We start from the raw sequence: 26655 nt of genomic DNA on the forward strand, positions 1-26655 counted from the left end.
TGATTGCTGACAAGCAGCGCAGAGAGGAGGATGAATCAGCTCATTAACTACGTGTTGTGAAGTAACTTGGCCTCCTGTGTGATTAGGACAGGTTTTGTGTGTACTGATAGGACGGCGGCCATTTTATTTCTCCTAATGATTACTCCCTAGACTAAACAAGCCATTCTAAGTAATGAAAGGTATTTGTCAATATATTTATTATAAAATAATATTTAAGTACAGTATTTTCATTTTTTTTAATTCCTGGAGAACCCTTTTAAAGTTTTTTTTGGGGTGTTTAATATTAGAGAACTATCCTCCAGGATAGGACATCAATACCCGATCGATGGGGGGGGTCCAACACCCGCCAATCAGCTGTTTCAAGAGACCATGGTGCTCCAGTGGGCCCATTGGTCTTCTCCACTGCTCGCCATAGCATCTGTGCTGGAATTGCAGCTCAGCCCCATACACTTGTATGGAACTGAGCTGGGCCTAGGCCATGTGACCGATGAATGTGATGTCACTGGCGTAGGAGGAGGCCTCCTCAAATAGCTGATCTTGGGGAAGGTCCTGGGAGACGGACCCCACCGATCAGATATTGATGACCTATCCTGAAGACAGGTCATCAATATTAAATACCAGGACAGCCCCTTTAAGGCAAATTCTCAGATAATTAATAAGGATGATACTGTAGGAAGGTGGATATTTCAACATAAATTTCAGTGAACATTTAGAATAGATAAAACCCTTTTTATAGGTAACCTACAGAAGACATACTGGCAGTGGAGACCGAGAAGCCTGCAGTGAACCATGCACCCAAATCACTTGTAAAACGAGCTAAGCTTGTGGCCATTGCATCTCCTCTAATACTCCATAACATTTTTGCAAGAAAGGGCATTTAGGTCGAGGCACTGGCAAAGTGAAGTTCAGTGTATAATGAGGCACCGGTCTCAGCACTGCTGTGTCGGTGTCTCCTCATCATCCTCCCCCCACATCTTCAGTATCTCTTGAGGACTTTTTTGATGTATTAAAAGGAGGTTCTTCTCAGAGCAGCTTGATGATTTCACCTTCTTTGGCATACTGAATGTCCTAAATCCAGGGTGTCCAAGTGGTTTCACACCCAGGACCATAAAGCACATTCCAGTGTAGACATCATCAATTGGAAAAGGAAGCACAAAATGGGAAACCAGGTAAAGCCAAGGGGTGAGAGATCCAGAAAACACATACCCTCCTCCTCCAGCATAAGGTGGATATATCCCCATATAGAAAGATATAGGTATGTAGTATTTGCTTTGAGGGTCTCTGTAGGGTTTGGCTAGCTTTACAACGTGTCCCATATAGAGTGAGTGACGCCTATGGCTGCTCAGTAACGACAGAACCTGCACTATGTTGGGCGTCCTGACAAAGACATCATCATCCCCTTTTAGTATGTAGGTGGCTTTAGCACAATAGGTCCTCGCCCACCCCAAAAACAGCTGGTCCTTCAACGTCAAGTTGAAGAAGGTGTCTGCAAAGTCCCACTGAAGAAGGTCATGTGAACGGCTGTTCTCGTACTCCAAAAGAGGAGATAGATCAAGCGCTGGCACTGTGCCCAGGAGGAAGACCAATCTGACATACTTGCCACCATAGTTTTTCTCTGCCCCCCAGGTATCCCTTACTGCCTGTCTCTGGGCAAAGTTCTGTGGAGAAGACTTGATGGCCAGAAGAAGAAAAGTCCTATTAAGCGGACACTTGTCTGCCTGGTTTATGATCATTTTATGGTTTCGGCATTGATCCTGAGACAGAAAGTTCAATAAGAGTTCTGGATATGACTCGGGTGGTTTGACCCGCGGGGTGGATTTGTTGCACATCCATGCCCGTGGCCTCTTCGCGTCCAGTAACTGAAGCTGCTCACTATTCCAATAGGCTCCAGACGCGGGCAACACTTTTTTCATGTTCTGTGCCAAGGAATGAAGGGCAGCCAAGGTGGACTTCTCATCGCCTTGTAAGGGCTCCAGCATGGTCAGCGGATTACTGTCAGATTCTGGGGAAATAGATGATGGGTCAGAGAGTCTGAGAGGAGGGTAATTCAATTCTATGAAAATTTTGATGATGACCAGAGCGAGCAGGGCGATGACCGAGATGCTGAACTTCCGGCATCTCACCATGGCTGAGTGCTGCATGGGCTGGAAAAATATCACATATAGAAATCATTAGTCCAGCAGAAACTATACCGGCCACCTATATAACCAGGCACTGGAAAATATAAATAAGAAAAAGGTTTAAACCAGATTTCATTAGATCAAATATTACAAGGGTATTAAATTGTGTAGGTCGGTGGCCTCCAGCTTGTGGTGAAACTACAACTCATGGCAAGTCATGCAACAGATGGATAGACACAGGTTGGAGACCATCGCTGTATGCAGTGTTTTGTTAAAGAACTCCTACTGATCCCCCCCCCCCAAAAAAAAAAAGCACCCTGTGACATCAGGCCTTGTCCGATACTGGTAATTTCCATTCATCCATCTATCAATCAATGGTCCTCTATAGTACATGAGGGAAATACCTTAATGGAGCTGAAGGGAGGTTCAGATACCCTACAAAGCATCCCGCCTTGGAACTCCTCTTTAATGGGGTATTCCTACCGCTGGGATATGCCACCTCTTCGTGATCCTAGAGCAGAGGTCAGCAACCTCCGGCACTCCAGGTGTTGTGAAACTACATCTCCCATCATGCACACTTGCTTGGCTGTTCTCTAAACTCCCACTCAAGTGAAAGGAGCATGCTGGGAGTTGTAGTTTTGCAACAGCTGGAGTGCCGAAGGTTGCTGATCCCTGTCCTAGAGGCTTAACCCCTGCTGATCCTAAGACTGAAGGGACCTCCGCATTGTGTCCCATTCTATGTCTTCCATGCACAGCGGTGTTCTGGGACATCCCTGTTGTGCAATGGACTGCTGTCAGCTCTGAACCCGGACACAACCCGATCTGCACTCGTTCACCAAGAATGAGTGAAGCATTTCACTGCTAGGCTAGGGCAGTGCTGAAGCCGGCCCATTAGTGCCAGTGATGTCACCGGACTCACTGCTAGGCGGAAGCCTCCACCTAGCTTACCCATGTTACAGGTACGTCACCAGATCTCAAGAAAATTCCCGATTCAGCGCAGGGCAAGGGGGAGCATCAGAGCATGAAAAGCTCTGATGCTCCACTTATTAATGGTGAACGAGTGCAGATCGGGTTGTGTGCGGGTTCAGAGTTGACGCTGACAGCAGTCCATTGCACAACAGGGATGTCCCAGAACACCGCTGTGCATGGAAGACATAGAATGGGACACAATGCAGAGGTCCCTTCAGTCTTAGGATCAGCAGGGGTTAAGCCTCTAGGATCACGAAGAGGTGGCATATCCCAGCGGTAGGAATACCCCCTTTAACTTGAACGGGGTAGGTGGCAGTCTCCTGCAAAAAAAAATTGAAAAATGTTTTATTGAACAGGAGGGACGGTTTAAGCCCTTGGATACCGGAGTTTTTTTTCGCTTTTCTTCCCATTTTTCCCAGAGCCCTAACTTTTTTATTTTTCTGTTCACATAAAGCTGTATGAGGGCTTGTTTTTTGCAAGACAGGTTGTACTTTTTAATGTCACCATTTAATATGGCATACAATGTAATGGGAAGCGGGGAAACAAATTCCAAATTAGGTGGAATTAGAAAAAAGCGCAATTCCACCACAGTTTTATGGGTTTTGTCCCTAGGGTGTTATCTATGCGGAAAAAGTGACTTGTGTTCTTTATTGTCTGGGTCAGTACAATTACAGCGATACCACATGTGTGTAGATTTTTTGTGTTTTAATACTGAAAAAAAAAAAAAAAAAAAAATAAATAAAAATTTTTTTTATTTTTACAATGCCATATTCTGCCCCCTATAACTTTTTTTTTTTATAGTTATAAAATAGTAACAGCAGGCTTTTCGCTAGTTAGATGCCGCGGTCACACTTGACCACGGCATCTAAAGGCTTAAACTCCTGCAATCGGCATTATTGCTGATTTCCATCATTAGCCACGGGCCTCTGCTGCACGCGCGAGTGGGCGCCATGTTTAATGAGCCTAAGGGTAAAAAAGGTTTTCTATTTTTTTTTTTAACTGATAATCTATCCTCTCGATAGGTCATCATCATCAAATCTGATCTGTGGCGGTCCGACCCCCAGGACCTCTGCTGACCTCTACAGTAGCTCCACGGCCTTCAAGCAACTTTGCCTAGGCCATGTGATGTCACTTTCATTGAAGTGAATGGGGCTGAGCTGCGACACCAAGCACAGCCGCTATACAATGTACGGCGCTGCGAGCACAGGGAGGGCCGCGGCGCTATTGAGAGATCACATATTGATGACCTATCCAGAGGATTGGTCATCAGTTAAAAAAAAATCTCAGAAAACCCCTTTAAAAGGAAATGTAGCGCTGCAGCCCCAGAGATCAAAACTTCACTTTATAATATGGGAATACCCCTTTAAGCCATTATTATAGTGTCAGCCACGCTATACTGCACAAGTGAGAAAACAATGGGAAACGAGTCCAGTGTTTGACTACACCACACATGGTGACAATAGGCGGGTGACTAAGCCTAAAAACAGAGCTGTCCCTTCAATAACTACAATGGCTAGACCAAATTCTTCTGACATAAGGGGAATGACGATGCGTCTGATCGCTTAAAATATGCACACAAACGTATTTGTTTTCCGTGTCCGTTCTGGGAGTTTTTTTGCAGCCCGTATGCAGAACCATTGACTTTAATGGGTCCACCCAAAAAAACGGAAATGACTCCGTGCGCATTCCGTTTCCGTATGTCCGTTTTGCGGACTGCAAAAAACGCAAAAAAAAACAACTGATACAACATGGATGTCATCTGTATTTTTGCGGACTGCAAAATACATACGATTGTGTGCATGAGCCCTAATTGAGAGGATGAAGTCAAGTTGCAAAATCTTACATTATATGATTTGCCATATTTTTAGTGCACTCAAGCGGATGGAAATCATCTCGTAGAGGAGCAGCACGGCTCTCCTCGTCCTGGACGGCCGCTCGTCACAATGACAGCATCCCATCGCGCTGCTGAGCCAGGAGCTCCTCTAGACGGATGCTCCCCGATGACTAAACATTCCCGGAGAGATCAGTTGTACAGATGGAGAGATGCGGCTCGTAAGCTGCAGCCTATCACACCGACACGCACTGGAATTACTCTCATCCTGCACTTTCTAATCTGTCTTAATGTGGTCTGCTATGGAAATGGAGCTGGCAACACAGGCTGCTGCAGGTGCCGGGTGGCATCATGCCCATCACTGACACACGGCTTACCTTACACAGATGTGGCACAGATAATTCCAGCATCGGTTCAGTGACTTGTGTCTTCACCACTCCCTGCTTGCCTGCGGCCTCCTCCTATTCACAGCAGTCTCCCCCTCCCGCTCTCCTCCTCCCCGTCTCACAAGTCACTTTATTCTCCTGAATAACCCCGGAGTCTCAGCAGTGCTAAATTATTCAGCAGAGGATGAACCTCGGCGATGACTTTCAGAATGTAATGTGCCGGTATTCTCAGCGAACGGAAGCCGTCACGTGCCTGGAGGGGTTGTCGCTCACTCTAAATGCAATGTTACACCAGGTCCTGTAGGGCTAGTTCAGCTGAATGTAATGATACCTCTTACTTAGCGATCCTAAAAAGTGCTTTTAATCCGTATGCAAATGAGCAGTTAAGTGCACCAAAGGCGGGCCCAAGCCGCTATGTGCACCCTTGCTCCTCCAGCTTCCTCTCCAAGCCCTTCTCCTCTGCTTCTTGATTGACAGAGCCTGGTTTCTGCATAGTCTTCTCGTTATAAGTAGGATAATTAGACATGAGCGAATCAATTCATTCAGAATCAGCCTCCGACCGGCCCCACGACCGGTGACGGTTACACTGCCTGGTCCTGTCAATCAAAATGCAGGGGCGTGGCAGTTGCAGAGAGAGCAGAGCCTCTAAGTGTAATGGAAACGCCCCCGTTGCTCCTAGAGGCTCATTTGCATATAATAAAACATAATTTTTCTCAGCAATGCAGACACATATGAACATGGCACCAACACAGATGCCTTCAGCTGTCAAGCGCACATGTAACAGGTCAGCCAGTGTCATAGGTACAAAACTGCTGACAGATGCCCTTTAACCGCTTCTACCACTGGTCAGTTTTCACCTTTCTGCCCAGGCCATTTTTTTTAAATCTGACATGTAATAACTTTGGAACACTTATTTATCCAAGCCATTCAGAGACTGTTTTCTCGTGACACATTCTACTTCATGACAGTACTAAATCTGAGTCAATATATTTTACCGTCATTTATGAAAAAGTCCAAAATGTACAAAAAAATTTGAAAAATTAGCAATTTTAAAAAATTTCTATTTCTCTGCTTTTAAAACAGAAAGTGATACCTCATAAAATATTTATTACTTAAACATTCCCCATATGTCTACTTTATGTTGGCATCATTTTAGAAATGTCAATTTATTTTTTTAAGACGTTAGAAGGCTTAGAATTTTAGAAGCAATTTCTTAACAGGTAACCGAAAATGAGATTTTTTGCGCGGCCAATCGGGGGCGATAAGAATCGTCTAGATGCCCTCCCTCTTGATCCTGCGAAGTACCCAGGGTAGGAGAGGGGAGGAAAACATACAGGAGGGAAAAGCCGTTCCATGGGGCTACCAGCACGTCTACTGCGCATGCCTGGGGATCTCTTGTCCGCGACATGAAGGTGGAAAGCTTGTGGTTGATCCTGGATGCCATCAGATCCACGTCCGGAAGGCCCCAATGGAGACAGATGGCGTCGAACACCTCTGGGTGCAGACCACTCGCCCGGGTCCACATTCTTCCAGTTGAGGAAGTCCGCCGTCCGATTCTCCACTCCTGGAATTTAGACTGCCGATAGCGCTGGTACATGTCCGATAGTGCTGGTACATGTTCCTCCGCCCACTTTAGAATTTTACAAGAGAACAAAACACGTCCCACGGCGCGAATTACCGTCAGCCAGTCACCAGGATCAAGAAGGAATCTTTTATTGCAGCGATACAACGCGTTTCGGGGAATCACTCCCCTTCATCAGGTACAAAAGAGCTGCACAAAAGGTGCAGCTCTTTTGTACCTGATGAAGGGGAGTGATTCCCCGAAACGCGTTGTATCGCTGCAATAAAAGATTCCTTCTTGATCCTGGTGACTGGCTGACGGTAATTCGCGCCGTGGGACGTGTTTTGTTCTCTTGTACTGCTATCTTCTTGGGGGCTCCAGGCTTCTCCTTTTGAAGATCACTCGTGGTCCCGTGGCTGCAGACCGCCATATCCAGACGTCCAGGCTTGTTTGAAAATACCTTCAATAGTGTTGTGCCTACCTTTGCACAACCATATAAGGTGAGCCTTACCAATTCTCTCCGTATATCACTATACACTCACAGAATTACCCTATGGTGCGCCCATCTGTTGTTCTTTTACAGATTTAAAACCAGCCTGCTATATTACACTTTAGAATTTTGTCCGACTCGGTCATCACCGCCCCACTGCGGGTTCCCCCCTGGTGGTTGATGTACGCCACCGCTGTGGCATTGTCTGACTGGATCCGGACCGGCAGTCACCTCAGGAGAGGAGTCCAATGAAGCAGGGACAAATAAATGGCCTGAAGTTCCAGGATGTTGATGGGCAGTCTAGATTCCAACAGAGACCGTTTGCCTTGGACTGTCCGAGGTGGGAAGATTCCTCCCAAACCGAGGAGGCTGGCATCAGTGGCGATGACCAACCATGAGACTGGGAAAAAGGGTTTTCCGGAGACCAAGGTTGGAGTTGAGAGCCACCACCTGAGGTCCAACCACACCTGAGTAGGAAGGGCGATGGTATGGTCCAAGGAACTTGGTGTCTTGTCCCAGGACGACAAGATTGCCCACTGGAGAAGACGTGTGAAATTGCACAAACGAAAGTGCCTAGAAGGAAGAGACCATTGTTCCCAACACTCGCATGCAAAACCGGATAGACGGACGTCTGCGCCGGAGGAGAAGACGAACCGACTGCTGAAGAGATAACCGCTTGTCCGAGCGAAGGCAGACTGTCGCCGCGGCCGTGTCGAGGATCATGCTGAGGAAAGTAATCCGCCTGCTGGGATGCAGTGCTGACTTCTGGAAGTTCACCAGCCAGCCGAAATGTGGCAGGGTGTCCAGGGTGATGAGTAAATTGTCCTCGTTCTAGCCAAAGGTCTCAGCCTTGACGAGGATGTCATCCAGATAGGGGAACAGCGAGATGCCCCTGGAACGGAGAAGGGCGAGGAGAGGAGCGTGCACCTTCGTAAACACTTGCGGTGCTGTAGCTATGCCTAAGGGTAGAGCCACGAACTGATAGTGGAGAGACTCCACCGAAGAAAACGCTGGTGCGCGGGAGCAATGGGAATGTGAAGGTACGCATCCTGAATGTCCACCGAGGAAAGGAACTCGACCCATTCCAGAGAGATCACTCCACGGGCGAGAAGGGACTGTAATGCCTGAAAAAAGGCGGTGGCCCGAACCAGGTCTCTGGGCAGCTGGGAAAGGAAGAATCGGTCCGGCGGGATGGAGGCCAACTGTATCTTGTAACCCGAGGTTACTATCTCGAGTACCCATTCGTCGGAAATGTGGGACTGCCAAACGTCCCGAGACCGGGGCTAAATTAGTTGCGGCGGCGGCCGGCCGCGACGCACTTCCGGTTTTGCCGAAAACAGAATGGGGGGAGGCTGCCTTAAAGAAAGGGCACAAACCGGAGACCCCAATAGAGGAGGAGGAAACGAGCCTGAGGCACGCAGGGGCCAGGACGGCCGCAAACTGGGGTAGGCCGCAAAAGAAACAAGGGGCTAAATTAGTTGCGGCGGCCATTCGCAAAGTACTTCCGGGCAGCTGAAAACTAAGGGGAGACTAGCCAGAGGAGAAGAAAAAAAGGATCCAAGGCAGGCGGGGACTGTAAAGGCCACCGACTGGGGTAGGCCCAAATAGTAACGACACTTCCGGGCGGCCACCAGAAGGAGATGCCACCCCAAGACCCCCTGAGCCAGGGCCAAACCCCAAGGGAGGAGGACATTTGGGCCCCAGGGAGGGAAAAAGGGAAGGATGGGAGAGGGCAGTGAGGAATAGGGGGGAAATACTCACCCAATCCAGCCTACTCACCCCATCTTCCTCCTATTTTGTTCACTCTCCCTCGATGGGTGCAGGAGGGTCACCTCTTCAGCTGCTGGCCCCGAAGTGGCAAGAAGCTAACAAGGAGGGAGGGCCGGATCCAGGTGACCCCTTGGCTGGTGAGAAGCAGAGGAGCGAGGCTGCCCTGGTCCTCTTTCTCTTCTTGGGGAAGCTGGACTGGGAGAGAAGCCAACCCAGGCCATGGTCCCCGGGAGAACAGGGAGGCCAGGCGGCCCTGTTCCCCCAGCCTGAAAAGGAATCGAAATAAACAAAAAATAAAAAATAGCAGAATTGATCCTGCAGAGCAGGGAGGTCTGCTTCCTACGACACTAAGCTAAAAACGGATATGCTCTCTCTAGGCTGGAGGGGATATAGCCGGCGGGAGGAGCTAACACTTTTTAGCCGTGTTGCCTCCTAGCAGCAGCAGCAGCTACACCCACGGTCCTGTGTTCCCCAATGATACGAGCGAGAAAAATGGCTGTTCTGGCACAGTTTTTTTTTTTTTCACAATGCTCATCTGACAGTTTAGATCATGTGCTATTTTTATAGAGCAGGTTGTTATGGACCTGACGATATCAAATATATCTACTTTTTTTTTTTACAGTTTTACATAATAAAGCATTTTTGAAAAAAAACAACATTTTTTTTAGTGTCTCCATATTCTGAGAGCCATAGTTTTTTTTGGTGCGACTGTCTTATGTAGGGCTTTGGTTTTATTTTGGGGTGCATATGACTTTTTGATCGCTTGGTATTACACTTTTTGTGATGTAAGGTGACAAAAAATAAATTTGCTTTTTGGCACCGTTTTTTTTTTTTTTTTTTTTAAGGTGTTCACCTGAGGAGTTAGGTCATGTGATATATTTATATAGCTGGTCATTACGGACGCGGCGATAACTAGTATGTGTGTGTTTTTTCTTTCAATTTTTTATTATAAAATCAGGGGAAAGGGGTGTTTTTTCTTTTTTTACTTGAAACTTTTTTTTATTAAAAACACATTTTTTTTTTTACTTTATTTCTGTCCCACTCTGGGACTTAAAATTTTAGGGGTCTGATCCCCTCTGCAATGCATTACATTACATCTGTATTATAATGCATTGCCTGTTAGTGTATTATACAGAGTAGTGCACTAACAGGTTGCCTAGGAGACGAGCCTGGGGCTGGATCTCCTCGGCCTCCGTAGAAAGCAGGTCCCGATACCTCTGCAAGGCATCGGGTCCCCGTCACCACAGAGCGGGGAGCCGATGGGAACCCTCACCCGCTGCAAAACACCTCAGCGCTGACCGCGGCATATAAAGGGTTTATCCGCCGGCATCAGCTTTCACAGCGATGCCAGTGGATACAGCAGGGGCCCGGCTATCAGTGACTGCCAGGCCACTACACTGATAGGGCGGGCACCAGAGTGGCATGACGTAATAGTACGTCAAATTGTGGGAAGTCATCTGCCGCTATGACGTACTATTATGTCAGGAAGGGGTCAGTACAAAATGACCTATTGTTTAAATCACGTCTTCATGTTAAAGGGGTCATCCAAACCTGTAAACCCCATTTACAAGCTTTCCTCACCTCTGGTGTAAATTAGATCTACACATGGACTCTAAAAGGGGGTTCGGAGCTGAACATGGACTAAAATGTCAGAGCAGTAATGGCGGCTCTACTCACCTTAGCGTGCAGATTCGCCATCCCACGGCTCATTTCATGTCTTCTGAGCCGGCCGAACCTCGTCTGTATGCAGCCCATCTGTATAATCAATGCCCACAATCTCACAGCCCGGCAAGACCTCCTCCAGGAGGATCAGCACCAATCCCTTATTGTTGACGGATGGGAGGTCCGACAGATCCAAATGCTTCAGGTTCCTGGGGAAAGTACTGCAGGTTAGGCCACGCCAATAGTAGATGTGAGCTGACCATGGACATGTACATCATTGTAAAAGGTTAGGCAAAAAGGGTCTGCTTTTTATCCTAGAAACAGCGCCACTCCTGTCCAATGGCTGTGCCTGGAATTGCAGCTCAGCTCTATCCTAGTGAAAGGTGGTTAGCTGCAATGCCAGACACGACCCAGAGACAAAAGGGGTAAAGCAGAGCCTTTATTCTAACCTCATACAACCATTTCAGGTATCAGGTAGTAAATGTCTTCTATCTGAGTACATCGAGGCATCGTTCTGATAAACCCCCCCCCCCCGCTATCAATCTTATGATGCATTCATACAACCATACAACCCTATGTATTTTGCGGTCTGCAAAACACGGATCCACAAAATACATATGATGTCCAATCTTAGGCCTCATGCACACCGCCGCTAATCATGGATCCACAAAACGTGGATATAGGACGTGTACATGCCGTCTATTTTACTTCCGGCATAAATACTGACAAAAATAGGACACGTTCTATCTGTTTTGCAAGCCAGCAGAGTAGACGTGTATTGGGGGGGCTTCTGACTTTCCTCGGCAGATCATGTCAATGGAGAGAAAAATCAGGCAAACTGAAATTTTCGGCAGTTTCCCACAGAAATCAATCACCAGTTACTATAGCCCGCTGCCTAATGTTACGACCCGTAGTCCAGCTTCACCTCGCTGGTCTCCCATGCTTAGCGTCAGTGATGGGAGGGTGCAGCTGGGAACTAATGAGAAGGGGCTCGGCAGTGAGGGAGCACAATATGAGATGCACAAGGGACTCGCTTTTTACCAGCCAATTGTTTTTTAGGTTTTAAATTTTGCGCTGTTCACCGGAATAAATAATGAGGTAGATTTATCAAAACTGATGCTAAGGAAAGCTGTCAACCAATCAATTTGATCTTTTTATGGAGCTCCTATGGAAAATGAAAGTTAGAGTCTGATTGGTTGCTATGGGCAACTAAGCCAATTCTCCTTTACACCAACTTTGATGAATCTCCCCCAATGTGTTACCTTTATTCTACAAGGCGGTGCAATTTTCAGCAATACCAACCCGTCTGGTTTCCGTTAGCCAGGACATTCTTTTCTGTGCTGCATAACGGAAACCAGACGGATCCCTTCTGCTTGCCCATAGCCCTCTGTGAGGACAGATCAAAACTGAATGCCTCTGAAAGGTTTCTGTTTTGAATTCTGTCTTAGGAGTTATTTTCCGTTATAACCAAAAACAATAACGGAATTCTTAACGATGATGTGAACCTGCCCTTAGGGTTCGTGCACATGAACGTATTTTCTTTTCTTTCCGTTCTTTTTGCGGACTGTATGCAGAACTATTAATTTCAATGGGTCCGCAAAAAAAACGGAAGTTACTCCATGTGCATTCCGTTTCCGTATGTCAGTTCCGCAAAAAAATAGAACATGTCCTAATATTGTCCGCATTACGGACAAGGAGAGGACTGTTCTATTAGGGGCCAGTTGATCCGTTTAGCAAAATACGGAATGCACGCGGACGTCATCTCTATTTTTTGCGGATCCGTTTTTGCAGACTGCAAAATACATACGGTCGTGTGCATGAGGCCTTAGGGTGAAGAAGTGCCAACTTGCTGACAGGGCTGGACATCCCGCCATGTGCTGCTGCTTCTTACAGCGGCTCAAGCGCAGAGGCTCTGCTTCCGCTACTGAAGCAGCGACTGCGCACTCATGCTGTTATGGATGCAGCGATAACAAACGTATAGTTTTTTACTATTTATTTTATTTTTGAGTAATAAAGCCTTTTTAATAAGAAACACTACAATTGTTTTCTTTTCCTTTTTTATTAAATAATTTTTTACCTTTTATTTTCATTTTTTTTCACATTTTCTTTTAATGTTAATAGGTGGCTTGGACACTGGTGTAATACGCTGCAATACTTGCACCATCCTGCGGTGCAATATCGCTGTAAGCCTAAGGCCTCATGGCCATATGCGTTTTGTGGTTTGCAAATCGCAGATCCGCACAACATGGATCCCGGCCGTGTGCATGCTGCCATTTTCCCTTTTTAATTCAATATAAATGTCCAATACTTGTGCACAAAACGGACGTGCAGATGCAGACGGCACGCGTTGTACAGTCCACATCTTTTACGGTCCCATTGAAATGAATGGATCGGATGCAGAACAAACATACAGTGGTGTGCGTGAGCCCTAAATCTCACAGACATCCTATTAGACCCTGGCAGGGTCTACAAAGATGGTGGACGTGGGGGCCTTCATTAGGTCACCCGCTGCTATGAGCGCCACTCGATCATGTTGTAGGGTGAGGATGGAGGTGATAGTGCCCCTTTAGATGCTGAGGTCACTATGGACTGTGGCATCTATGGGGCAAAATTGCCAAGATGGGAGCCATCGCCGATCTTAGCAGTTGCAGTGGGATGTCAGCTGCATGTAATAGCTGGCATCTGCTATGGATGACGCGGGCATAAGAGATGGATGTTACTGTATGCCAATTTGTGGTAAACGGATGGATAGTGACGGGGGTTAAGACTAGACTGAGCGGAAGATGCGGCACATTTATCACAGTGGCTCACACTGGCATAGACTTGGCATATCTTTCTAGACATGTTTCTCTTAGTTGGCTTACTTTAAAACGGGCATGCTCAACCTGTAGCCCTCCAGCTGTTGTAAAACTACAACTCCCACAATGCCCTGCTGTAGGCTGATAGCGGTAGGCCGTTCGGGCATGCCTGGAGTTGTAGTTTTTCAACAGCTGGAGGCCGCAGGTTGAGCACGCCTGCTTTAGAAGGTATTTTGCACCAAAATTGGGCACCATACAAATCCGTCTAGAGAGGCGCAAAACATGGGGAATTTATTAAGACTGGAGTTTCATATGCCAGCCTTCAGAAGAAGCGTGCTGAAGAGGAGCCTCTTAATAAGGGTCCATTCCCACGTCCGTATGAAAGAGTCCGCATCCGGGTGCGGACCCATTCATTTCATTGGGGCCGCAAAAGATGCGGAGAGCACACGATGTACTGTCCGCATCCGTAGTTCCGTTCTGCGGCCCTGCAAAAAAGATAGAGCATGTCCTATTCTTGTCCGCTGCCATAGGCATTTCTATCATGGTGCTGGCCATGTGCGGTCCGCAAAACACTTGTGAATGGACCCTGAATCTGGTGCATCTTCTCACAGTCCGTGCACCAGTAAAGCGAATCTATGCCAGTAAATCTGTCAGACTGAGGCCCTGCCTCCTCCCATTAAATGGAATCTGTCAGCCGCCGCACTAGAGTTAGTGGTGTATAGTGTAAGTGACGCCGAATCCAATTATGTCATTTTATGTTTCAACAAACCAGAAGTAAAATGCATTGAGGACTCCTGAGCTCACACACCTAATGGAGAGGACTCAGAGAGGAGTCATTTTACTGCTGATTTGTCAGAGCACAGCGTCAGAATGTAAGTGAGCATGAAGATAAAAAGGACATAACTGGACTCGGCATCACTTACACCACACGCCGCTTACTCTAGGCTGGGGGGGTTTTGGAGCTGTAAGATCCCTTTCTATTTTTGAAAAAAGTCTAATTGAAAAGCGGCACACAATCTCGTGCAAAAAAGTGCGTCTTTTGTAAACCACCAAACTGGCTTTCAAAAGTCGCAAACTGTGGCACAAGCATTTGCCCAATCTGGACATATTTTTGAAAAAGTACACATGGTTTAACGAGAGGGACGTGGCTTCCCAAGGCCTGGCAGAAACTGGTGTAGTTAAGGCTGCCTGCACACGTTGCAGATTAGGCTACTTTCACACTAGCGTTTTTTTGCGGATCCTTAATGGATCTGCAAAAACGCTTCCATTACAATAATACAACCGCATGCATCCATCATGAACGGATCCGGTTGTATTATGTCGTCTATAGCCATGACAGATCCGTCTTGAACACCGTTGAAAGTCAATGGGGGATGGATCAGTTTTCTATTGTGCTAGATTGTGTCAGAGAAAACAAATCTGTCCCCATTGACTTAAATTGTGTGCCAGGACGGATCCGTTTGGCTCCACTTTGTCAGGCGGACAGCAAAACGCTGCAGGCAGTGTTTTGGTGTCCGCCTCCAGAGCGGAATGGTGACGGAACGAAGGCAAACTGATGCATCCTGAGCGGATCCTTTCCCATTCAGAATGCATTAGGGCAAAACTGATCCGTTTTGGACCGCCTCTGAGAGCCCTGAACGGATCTCACAAACGGAAAGCCAAAACGCCAGTGTGAAAGTAGCCATACACATGTTTTTTCTGCACAGATTCTTACAGGACCTCATAGGGCTGCATTGCATTAAAAGATTTTGCAGGCGATTGTCGGGAAGGAAGCATTCTTTCCTGGCAATCGCCTGCTTATTAGTGGAAGAGAGCCCTGCTATTACATCCAGCGATCTCCTCCACAGTATGAGGAGGAGCGATTGTCAATGCCATTCGTTGTTTGCCAGCAGCAGATCGTGATTAGACAGCACAATCTGCAGCCGGCAAACAATGATTTTTAAGCATGTTTAAAAATCACGAATGACCAATGAACGAGCTCATCGGGTACGCAGCGGCACTTTTAGGGCTATATTACATGAACGCTCGTTAGCGATGATCTGGCAGACCATCGGCCAGTGTAATAAAACCTCTACTGGACCAGCAAAGTGCATGAGACTAGACAAATCTCATGTACTATTGGACCTTCCATGTGGATTTCGAAATCTGCGGATTTTACCCTTTTCTATATAAGGGTGAGACCTGTGGTGAAACCACATCAAATCGCGCAAGTAAAGCATACGATTTTTGGTGTGCAACTGGATATTTGTGCAAACAGCACACATCCATGTGTAGGTAGCTTAATGGTGAAAATCTGCACAAAAACTACAACAAAGAAAACCCCAGAAAACACACATAAATCCACGCTATTTAACGCTGTTTTGGTGCCGGTTTTTTTGTTGTTGCAGATTTGGTGCAGTTTTGCCGCAGATCTCACCCTTCCATTGCAAAGGGTGAAACACACACAAAAAAAACTGCAACACAATTGACATGCTGCAAATTTGAAAATCCGCACAGCAGCTCAATTTCTGCACCTAAGAAAAAAAGCTAAGTGTACATGAGATTCGTCTGATATCACTTTGCTGGTGCCGTATTATGCTGCGTTTTATTCGGCGTGTAATCTGCATCGCGTGCAGTCACCCTAATAGTGCAAACCTACGCCAGATCATAGCTGGCGTAGATTTAATATTCTGGCGCACGGATAGGCAAAGATGAAACAAATTCGAAAGAGACCTGTGGACATTTTGGACAAAAACTAGAGCATGAAACTCCGATCTTCGTAAATTCCCTCCCTGTGTCTAAAACAAAGCATACTTCTGGCACAAGGCATGTATGCCAGTTTTTGGGTGCAAACTCGGTCACAGCTCTGGCACCTTTAGCTCAGTAAATCTCCCATGCAGTTGGCTTCAATGGCTGCACACTGCAAGCAGCTTTTACATAGGCCAATTACGAACATTCCTACAAATGCTCGTTTCCGCTAACTGCCTGCTGCAATTGTGCCGCCAATCACCCGATAAACAGCCCAAAAATGTATCATTTGTTGGCAGCCCATAGCATTGTGTAGACAGGGAACTGCTGCAGACAAGCAATGAAACTGCATGGGAACAAATGATCGCAGTAACGATTGTTCATCCCCATGTATCACCGATCAAGGGGGCGCTTGCTGGTGTAATATGGTAACCATAAAAGGGCAAATACCCACTGACAACTCAGACGATCTTACACCTGGTGGAGTCGTGCTGAAGGTAGGCTTGAATGGCGGTCAGAGCGAGAAGTCTGTCGCACCCCCACCTGGAGAGCTCCTCTAGTCCTTGTTCAGAGGGAGACTGCAAAACGGACACCAGTGAAGGGCGCTGATGGCTTTGCTTAGTCCAGCACTCTCAATGATATAATCAGAGAAAGTTATGAGTTCAAATTACTACTTCCTTTTATTTGGTGTGTAAAAAAAAAAAAAGCAATATGTTTCTTCACCATCCCAATGTCTTCATCTTCTCGCCTGATGAAGACACCTTGCTCAAGCCTGACGAAAAAACTGGAACGATGTTGAAATGCGCTGCTTTTACTCACCCCAAATAAAAAAAAGAAGTAGCTGAAACTCATATCTTCCACTGACTTTATCTACAAATGTGCTGGACTGAGCGAGCCGTCGGCGCCCCCCACTGGTATCTTCTTTGCTGCATATGAACGAGCGGGTAATGATGAGGAATGAACGCCCTCAGTCCATAATGTTGCCTGAATGCTCTTGGTTACAAAAAGAAAAAAAAAAAAAGAGGGTGTACTCACTGTAGGAGGTGTAGGGTGGCCAACCCTCTCTCCGTCACTTGACGACATCCAGCCAAGGACAGCACTTCTAGGGAATCCTTAAATACATGCAGTCGACTTAAAGCCCAGTCATCTATGTAGTCGCAGCGGCTGAGGTTCAGCTCCCGTAACTCGTGCAGTCCATCTGTCCATCAGAGAGTAAACGACATTAGGAAATCAAACAATTTTCCTAAAATTCCCTCTACTTCTCTCGGGTCCCTTTTGACTACAATAATGTTTCTGGCCACAAAAAAAAAAAAACCCTAAAAAGGTAGATTCTAGTGAAAATGACCTTCTGATATATATGAGAAGATGACAATGGTGATGTTTGAGATCACCACTGATTTTTAGATTTAAAGGGGATATCCGAGATTTTGATATTTATGACCTGGATAGGTCATCAATATCCATTCGGTGGGGGTCTGATTCCCGACACCTCTGACAATCAGCTCTTCCTAGGCCAATTCAGTCCCTTTCAAGTGAATGGGACTGAGCTGCAATACCAAGGACAGCCACTAGGCAACGGACGGCACTGTGCTTGGTAAGCTGCGAGGAGACTGCGGTGCTCAGCAACTGAATTGCTTTATGGTCAGAATGTGGCAAATAGTTTAAAGGGGTATTCACATCACTAGTATATGCCATCACTTTATGATAATCCTGGAAATAAAGGGGCCACAGCAGCACTAATGTAGTGCTGCGCCCCCTTCACTGTTTTTTCCTTCACCTTCCGCCACCCGGTAATGCACGGACGTGCAGCATGGTACTATTCAAAAATACATTTAAATAGGTTTTCCGAGATCTTACAACTGATGAACTATCCTCAGTATAGGTCATCAGTATATGATCGGTCTGACACCTAGGACCCCCGCTGATCAGCTATTTGTGAAGGCACCAGCACTCACAGTAGTGCTGCGGCTTTCTCGCTGCTTTTCCTAGGCCAGTGACGTCACTTTAATCAGTCACATGACTTAGGCGCTGATCAGCTCCATTAAAATAAATGGGACTGAGCTGCGATACCAAGCACAACCACTATACAATGTACGGCGCTGTGCTTGGTGAGCATGGAGAAGGCCACGGCACTACTGTGAGCACTGGCGGATTCTCAAACAGCTGGGAGTCCCAGGTATCAGACCCCCACCGATCAGATACTGATGACCTATCCAGAGGATACCTCATCAGTAGAGAATTCTTAGAAAAAACGTTCTACCTTTCTAATATATTCTGCGTTTCAGTTCCTAATTATTTTCAAAATCTCTGCTTTCTTTCAGTGACCAGAAACATTTTCCCCTTTACGTTCAGATGCTAAAAATGTGCTTCTCACCTAGGTTGCCCAGGCCCATGTAGGTCACCATGCTTCCACTCAAGTCCACACATTCTACAGGAACATCTTTGTGCTGCAGGAAATCCCAGGTGTAATGCCCCTTGTGGTTTGGCCGAAACCATTCGGTGTGACCTTTGAACCTGGAAAAAGGACGTGAAGATATCAAGACATTTCACAGAAAGCAGACTGACAACCATTATGCCTCATTCACTTGTCAGTGATTTCCATCAGTGATTTTGAGTCAAAACCAGGTTCGGCTCTAAACACAGAACAGAGGCAGATCTTTCCCTCATACCTTATGTCTGTGAAGGCTCCAATCCTAGTTTTGGCTCAAAATCACTGATGGAAATCACTGACAAAACACTGATGTGTGAATGAGGCCTTATGGCTGTTACTACAGAGGAGCTGTCACCCAGCCCTCCCAGACTGCCTCCTTATTACGGCACAGATACACTCCATCCTTAAAGGGGTTCAGCAGTTTGTTTAAACCAGGGATCTCAAACTGCGGCCCTACAGCTGTTGCAAAACTACAACTCCCAGCATGCCCAGACAGCCTACAGGTATCAGCCTACAGCAGGGCATTGTGGGAGTTGTAGTTTTGCAACAGCTGGAGGGCCGCAGTTTGAGATGCCTGGTTTAAACTGATGATTCATCCTCTGGATAGATCATCAGCATCTGATCGGCGGGGGTCCAACACCCGGGACCCCCTGCCGATCAGCTGTTTGAGAAGGCAGCGGCGCTTCTCACTGTTTACCGCCGGCCCAGTGACGTCACGACTAGTATCAACTGGCCTGGGCGCGGCTAAGCTCTGTGCACTTGAATGGAGCTTAGCCGCGCCCATGCCAGTTGATACTAGCCGTGACGTCACTCGGCCAGCGGTAAACAGTGAGAAGGCAGCGGCGCTCCTGGAGCGCCGCTGCCTTCTCAAACAGCTGATCGGCGGGGGTCCCGCTGATCAGATGCTCATGATCTAGCCAGAGGATAGATCATTAGTTTAAACAAACTGCAGAACCCCTTTAAATTGGTTTTCTAGGACTCTGCTTCTGATAACCTATCCTCAATATCATAATTGGGGGGGTCCTACTCCTGACAACACCCCAGCCCCTGATCAGCTGAAAGACAGGACGTGGGTGCTCCAGCAAGAATCACGACCCCTCCATTGCGACCAGGAACAGTGCCAAACATTTTGTAGTGGCCGTGTCTGGTACTGCAGCTCAGTCATGGACTTAGCTGTAGTACCAGGCACAGCCACTACCAAATATATGGAGCTTTTCCATCAGCTGACAGACCCCCGCAGATCTCATATTGATGGCCTATCCTAAGAATAAGCCACCAGTAACTGGGGTAAAGGAAAACTGGATTAGTTGCCTTTGGCAACCAATCAGATTTATCCTTTCATTTTCCATAGAAGCTCTGGAAAATGAAACTGGAATCTGATTGGTTGCTATGGGCAACTAAGCCAGTTTTTCTTTACTCCAGTTTGGATAAATCTCCCCCTGTAGTCTGCTGACACGAGGCGGGGGAGCTGCAACAGGAGCAATCCCTTATGATAATATTATATGGAGCGATTGCTATTTATGCGATTCTCCAATAATTCCCCCAAAAAAAAAAAAAAAGCTCCAGACTAAACCCTCAATTTCAGTGACTATAACTATTCCCCAAGAATGGAAGAAAAGGGCACATGAGATTTCAGCAATACCTCACACCTCCTCTCTGCTCCAGCGTGTAATAGGCGGCAGCAGCATTTTTTCCATACAGAGATTCCGTGAAATAAGAGCGTCTAAAAAAAAGATATTGAGATTTATCAAAACTGCTGTAAGGGAAAAAAGGCTTAGTTTCCCAAAAACAACCAATCAGATTCCACCTTTCATTTCCCAAAGGAGCTCTGAAAGATAAAAGGTGGAATCTGATTGGTTGCTATGGGAAACTAAGCCAGTTTTAATAAATAAATCTCCCCCAATGGAGTCATTATAAAATATTCATTGTTAAGTGTAATTCAGTTAATGCGATTTATCTATTGTCAATGCTAATTATTCACACTAGGCCTCCTATAACGTCACTCTAGCCAGAAACTAGCTGGGGGTTAATAAAGACCAGCCAGGAACCCTCCTCCATTATGTCTTGGTAAAAAACTGCAGAAATTACAAAAGAAAATTAGTTCTGTTCATCATTTCACCTTTCCAATACAGAAATATGTCAGGAAGCAGCTTACTGGCATTGAGCACAACTGTTTTAGTTGACAACGCTGCCATTAAGGGTCCATTCACACGTCTGTATGTCTTTTGCGGATCCGCAAAACACAGACACCAGCAATGTGCGTTCCGCATCTTGCGGACCGCACATCGCCGGCACTCTCATAGAAAATGCCTTTTCTTGTCCGCAATTGCGGACAAGAATAGGACATGTTCTATTTTTTTGCGGAACGGAAGTGCGGATGCGGACAGCACATTCCGGCCCCATTGAAAATAAATGGGTCCGCACCTGTTCCGCAAAATTGCAGAACGGATGCGGACGTGTGAATGGACCCTAAAGGGGTTGTTCCATCTTGCCGTTTCCATTAAAGTGGTATTCCCATCTTGGACAACTCCAGGCCTGGGGCCTACAAAGCGAAGGAGGGCGCACTGCGCATGCGCAGCCACCCTCCATTCATTTCTATAGGAGCGCGAAAGTAGCCGAGCGCGGTGCTTGGCTATTTTTGGCAGTCCCATAGAAATGCATGGAGGCAGCCACTCCTGGGTGGTGCCCCCTCTGTCACTTTGCGGGCTCCGTTCTAGAGTTAGGTGCTGGTCACAGAGGCAGGACCCGCTCAGACATTGGAGATGTCCAAGATGGGAATGCCCCTTTAAGATGGGACTATGCGCTGACAAGGGGAGGCAGAGTTACGGAAATGGAGTCACAGACGGCATGCGCTGTTTCAAGTGCAGCGAGCACTTAGTCCCATCTCGTCATGGAAAAAGCAAGATAAGACAAACCTTTTACCCTTTCTGGACCTCCGACGTATATACAGTCATGTGAAAAAATTAGGACACCCTTTGAAAGCATGTGGTTTTTTGTAACATTTTTAATAAAAGGTTATTTCATCTCCGTTTCAACAATACAGAGAGATTAAAGTAATCCAACTAAACAAAGAAAACTGAAGAAAAGTCTTTTCAAGATCTTCTGTAAATGTCATTCTACAAAAATGCCTATTCTAACTGAGGAAAAAGATAGGACACCCTCACATGTATTCCCTCTTAAATTGGCTCAGATCTCACACAGGTATATCACACCAGGTGCACATAATTAGTAGATCGTTACTCTGCATGTTGAATGAGGCTTGCCCTATTTAAACCTCAGACATTTAGTTTGGTGTGCTCCTGACTGTTGAAGTGAGAGTGAGCACCATGGTGAGAGCAAAAGAGCTGTCAGAGGACTTCAGAAAAAAGATTGTAGCAGCCTATGAGTCTGGGAAGGGATTTAAAAAGATCTCAAAAGATTTTGAAATCAGCCATTCCACTGTCCGGAAGATAGTCTACAAGTGGAGGGCTTTCAAAACAACTGCCAACATGCCCAGGACTGGTCGCCCCAGCAAGTTCACCCCAAGAGCAGACCGCAAGATGCTAAAAGAGGTCTCCAAAAACCCTAAAGTGTCATCTCGAGAACTACAGCAGGCTCTGGCTACTGTTGATGTAGAAGTACATGCCTCTACAATCAGAAAGAGACTGTACAAGTTTAACTTGCATGGGAGGTGTGCAAGGAGGAAACCTTTGTTTTCCAAGAGAAACATCGAGGCCAGACTGAAATTTGCCAGAGATAAAGTTGACAAAGACCAGGACTTCTGGAATAATGTTCTTTGGACAGATGAGTCCAAAATTGAATTATTTGGACACAACAGCAGAGGACATGTTTGGCGTAAACCAAACACAGCATTCCAAGAAAAGAACCTCATACCAACTGTGAAGCATGGAGGTGGAAGTGTCATGGTTTGGGGCTGCTTTGCTGCAGCAGGACCTGGTCAGCTCACCATCATAGAATCCACGATGAATTCTACTGTGTATCAGAAGGTGCTTGAAGAACATGTGAGACCATCAGTTAGAAAATTAAAGCTGAAGCGGAACTGGACCATGCAACATGACAATGACCCAAAACATACTAGTAAATCAACCAAAGATTGGCTGAAAAAGAAGAAATGGAGAGTCCTGGAATGGCCAAGTCAAAGTCCAGATTTGAATCCCATTGAGATGCTGTGGGGTGACTTGAAAAGGGCTGTACGTGCAAGAAACCCCTCAAACATCTCACAGCTGAAAAAGTTCTGCATTGAGGAGTGGGGTAAAATTTCCTCAGACCGATGTCGAAGACTGGTAGATGGCTACAAGAACCGTCTCACTGCAGTTATTTCAGCCAAAGGAGGTAACACTCGCTATTAGGGGCAAGGGTGTCCTATCTTTTTCCTCAGTTAGAATAGGCATTTTTGTAGAATGACATTTACAGAAGATCTTGAAAAGACTTTTCTTCAGTTTTCTTTGTTTAGTCGGATTACTTTAATCTCTCTGTATTGTTGAAACGGAGATGAAATAACATTTTATTAAAAATGTTACAAAAAACCACATGCTTTCAAAGGGTGTCCTAATTTTTTCACATGACTGTATCTACAACTCCTGTCTTTAAAAATGTCGCCCCGCTAGTGACCGCAGCGGACTCTATAGCTGCACCTGGAGCATTCAAAAGTCTCATATGGGGCCCAGCCTGCCCTAGTTTAGGCCTCTGCCTGCACTGTCAGTTCCCCAAAGTGATTAGGAACATCGCCCGCTTCTTTGCATCCTGTCTGTTACTGTGCTGTTTATGGACCTTGTGGTCCTCCACATCCAGATTCCCATCTATATGGTATCGGCACACCCTCTGTAACATCCAGAGTCCCCTCTATAGGGTAACGGCACACCCTGTGCAACATTCAGAGTCCCCTCTATAGGGTATCGGCACACCCTCTGTAACATCCAGAGTCCCCTCTATAGGGTATCAGCACACCCTCTGTAACATCCAGAATCCCCTCTATAGGGTATCAGCACACCCTCTGTAACATCCAGAGTCCCCTCTATAGGGTATCAGCACACCCTCTGTAACATCCAGAGTCCCCTCTATAGGGTATCAGCACACCCTCTGTAACATCCAGAGTCCCCTCTATAGGGTATCAGCACACCCTCTGTAACATTCAGAGTCCCCTCTATAGGGTATCAGCACACCCCCTGTAACATTCAGAGTCCCCTCTATAGGGTATCAGCACACCCTCTGTAACATTCAGAGTTCCCTCTATAGGGTATCAGCACACCCTCTGTAACATCCAGAGTCCCCTCTATAGGGTATCGGCACGCCCTCTGTAACATTCAGAGTCCCCTCTATAGGGTATCAGCACACCCTCTGTAACATCCAGAGTCCCCTCTATATGGTATCGGCACACCCTCTGTAACATTCAGAGTCCCCTCTATAGGGTATCAGCACACCCTCTGTAACATTCAGAGTCCCCTCTATAGGGTATCAGCACACCCTCTGTAACATTCAGAGTCCCCTCTATAGGGTATCAGCACACCCTCTGTAACATCCAGAGTCCCCTCTATAGGGTATCGGCACACCCTCTGTAACATCCAGAGTCCCCTCTATAGGGTAAGGGCGTGGCCTTTGTGACACATACTCATTCTTACTCTTCAGTCTCCACGATTTTAAGGTGGCGTTCCACTTCATCACAGTCTGGACAGCGGGAACGTTATTCAGAAGATACTGCAGGACTCTCTCCTTGGTTTCAGATGATGAGGCGGATGACCTGTAACGTAGGGTGCTGTGACGAATGGCGGGCAGCGCCCTGACGCCCTGCATCTGAGAGAAGACAGGGAAGAAGGTACAATTTTGACCCCCAACGTCCTGATCATTCATTACTGGGATCATCAAGGGATAAGCAATGGCCTACCATGGACCACAGAGGAACTCTACAGGCCATAACGTCCTGTGGGCAATGCCGATCCACATAGGAGGATTATGAGATCAGCCAAGCAATTGTCTAGCCCCAGTTCCCCCATTAATGGAGGTTTTCCAAGCTTTTAAACATATCCACCTTAAAAGAGTTGGTTCATCTGGGACATCATTAGGCTATGCCATAAATGTCAGATACGAGCAGGTCCCACCTCTGGGACCCGCTCTAATTTAGAGAACCGAACCCCCAAAGTAAAGGAAAGCAGACCGTGCAGGCAAAGCCACCCTCCATTCACTGCTATGGGACTGCTGGAATTAGAGTCAGCACTTGGCTATCTTCGAAACTCCCATAGCAGTTAATGGAGAGCAACCCGCGCAGGAACGGCTGCTCTCTGTTCACTTCAGAGGCCCCGTTCCGGACACAGGAGCAGGTCCCAGAGATGGGACACGCACTGCACCTATCTGACACTGAGGGCATATGCTACAGATATGCCATCAGTGCCCCAGATAGGAACACCCCTTTAAGTCCAGATTCACATTTTTTCTTCTATATTGCAAAAAAAAATTACAAATATTTCAAGGGGGTGTGCATGGAGAGACGCCATTGTATGCGGAGCCAGCTGTGTGACACCCAGGGAGCATCGTGCATGGGGCTATAAATGGATAATACTCGCTGGAATTTGCCTCAGCACCTGTCCGGTACAGCGGTGTCTCCACATGTCACCCCGGCCGGGACAGTGATCCTGGACAAACCTTTTATAGAGATTTCCCATTATCGACAAGTATCACCTACAGGACACATTCCCTTTGTGTTTTAAGCAAAAAAAAAATGTTTTTAATTTCATCTTTTGCATTTTCAAACTAACAAAAAAGGAAAAGGGCTTGACACAAAAACAAAAAAACGCCCTTACGCCTCCTGGAAAAGTAGGAATAAACTGACAGCTGAGTGTTACCATTCCCCTTGTTAGACCTTATTCACATGTACAGTATTTTCCGCCCCATAAGACGCATTTTTCTCCCAAAGAAAGGCATAAGGGCTGATATGGGGGCTAATGAGAGGTATGGGGCTTTTATCTGAGGTCTGAATAGGGGTCATTTACATTGGGGTCTGAGCTGAGGTCTGATTTGAGGACTTATTGGGGTCTTATTAACATTGGGGGTCTGACCTGAGGTGTAATAAAAAAAAAAAAAATTCTTATTGTCCCCCTCTAAAACCTAGGTGCGTCTTATAGTGCGAAAAATACGGTAATATCCGTTTTGCATCCACAAAGATCCGAGTTCAGGACACGTCTCAGCGTTTTTTTTTTTTATTTCCCCCGTGGTTGATCAGTTTTTTGCAGACTAATTATTATTTATTTATTTTTTTTACAAACTTTTTATCAATCTTCTATGCAATGGATCAGTGCACTGATGCAAATCACCGACATGTGAATAAGCCCTAAACTGGGTGGTGTGTCCTTACACAATTCCAGTGTGACAAGAAGAGTGGTAATGCCTGGTTTTCAATGTATTCATATTTCCCAGAGGAATAACAGAGGAACAGTTTGACAGTGGGGATCTATGAAAAGCTGCTCAAGAATTGTTACTTTCTGAGGTATGCAAGTATTGACTAAAACAGAAAAAAGGTTAAAAAAAATAAAAATCACCAATAAAGACAATTGGGCAAATTCTTGTAAAGAGCCTCCTGTCAATCTAAAACTGGTCACGTGTCCTCAGCAACCAATCCGATTCCAGCTTTCATTATTCCAATACAAGCAAGGAAATAAAAGCAGGGCGCTGATTGGTAAGAAACAGGTGATACCGTATTACACCGAATGTAGGCGACCCTGTCATCCAGGACAAGGGAATTCTACTGTTCTGGCACACGGCAACTACAGCTCATCTCCGGTGTCTCTGTGCCCATGACAGCGCGCACATACACAAGTAAATACGCAGCAGCCAGCGCTCTGCTCTCGTCCTTCACTAAGCTACAAACAGTTCTCTATCATTGACCTACCAGCCTGTGCGCTGCCATGTTGATCGCAGAC

At 46.4% G+C, this 26655-nt stretch overlaps 1 protein-coding gene across 4 annotated transcripts; it reads right to left on the reverse strand.

The window, feature by feature from the left end:
- Positions 1-714: 714 nt before the first annotated feature.
- On the reverse strand, positions 715-26655 carry LOC122919394 (distal membrane-arm assembly complex protein 2-like). 4 transcript variants are annotated; one of them, XM_044268397.1, is made up of 7 exons: positions 26625-26655; positions 24354-24535; positions 20388-20468; positions 18689-18828; positions 17350-17512; positions 10805-10998; positions 1870-2002 (listed from the first exon to the last, which is right to left on the reverse strand). In XM_044268397.1, exons 1-6 carry the CDS (start codon positions 26640-26642, stop codon positions 10839-10841), a joined length of 744 nt encoding a protein of 247 aa, XP_044124332.1. In that variant the 5' UTR covers positions 26643-26655; the 3' UTR covers positions 1870-2002; positions 10805-10838. The 4 variants fall into 4 exon arrangements, with proteins under 4 accessions (XP_044124330.1, XP_044124332.1, XP_044124331.1 ...); XM_044268396.1 differs by lacking the exon at positions 1870-2002 and adding an exon at positions 2011-2144; XM_044268398.1 differs by lacking the exons at positions 1870-2002; positions 26625-26655 and adding exons at positions 2011-2144; positions 26430-26552.

Source organism: Bufo gargarizans, chromosome 9, assembly GCF_014858855.1.
Source record: "Bufo gargarizans isolate SCDJY-AF-19 chromosome 9, ASM1485885v1, whole genome shotgun sequence".
NCBI lineage: Eukaryota > Metazoa > Chordata > Amphibia > Anura > Bufonidae > Bufo > Bufo gargarizans.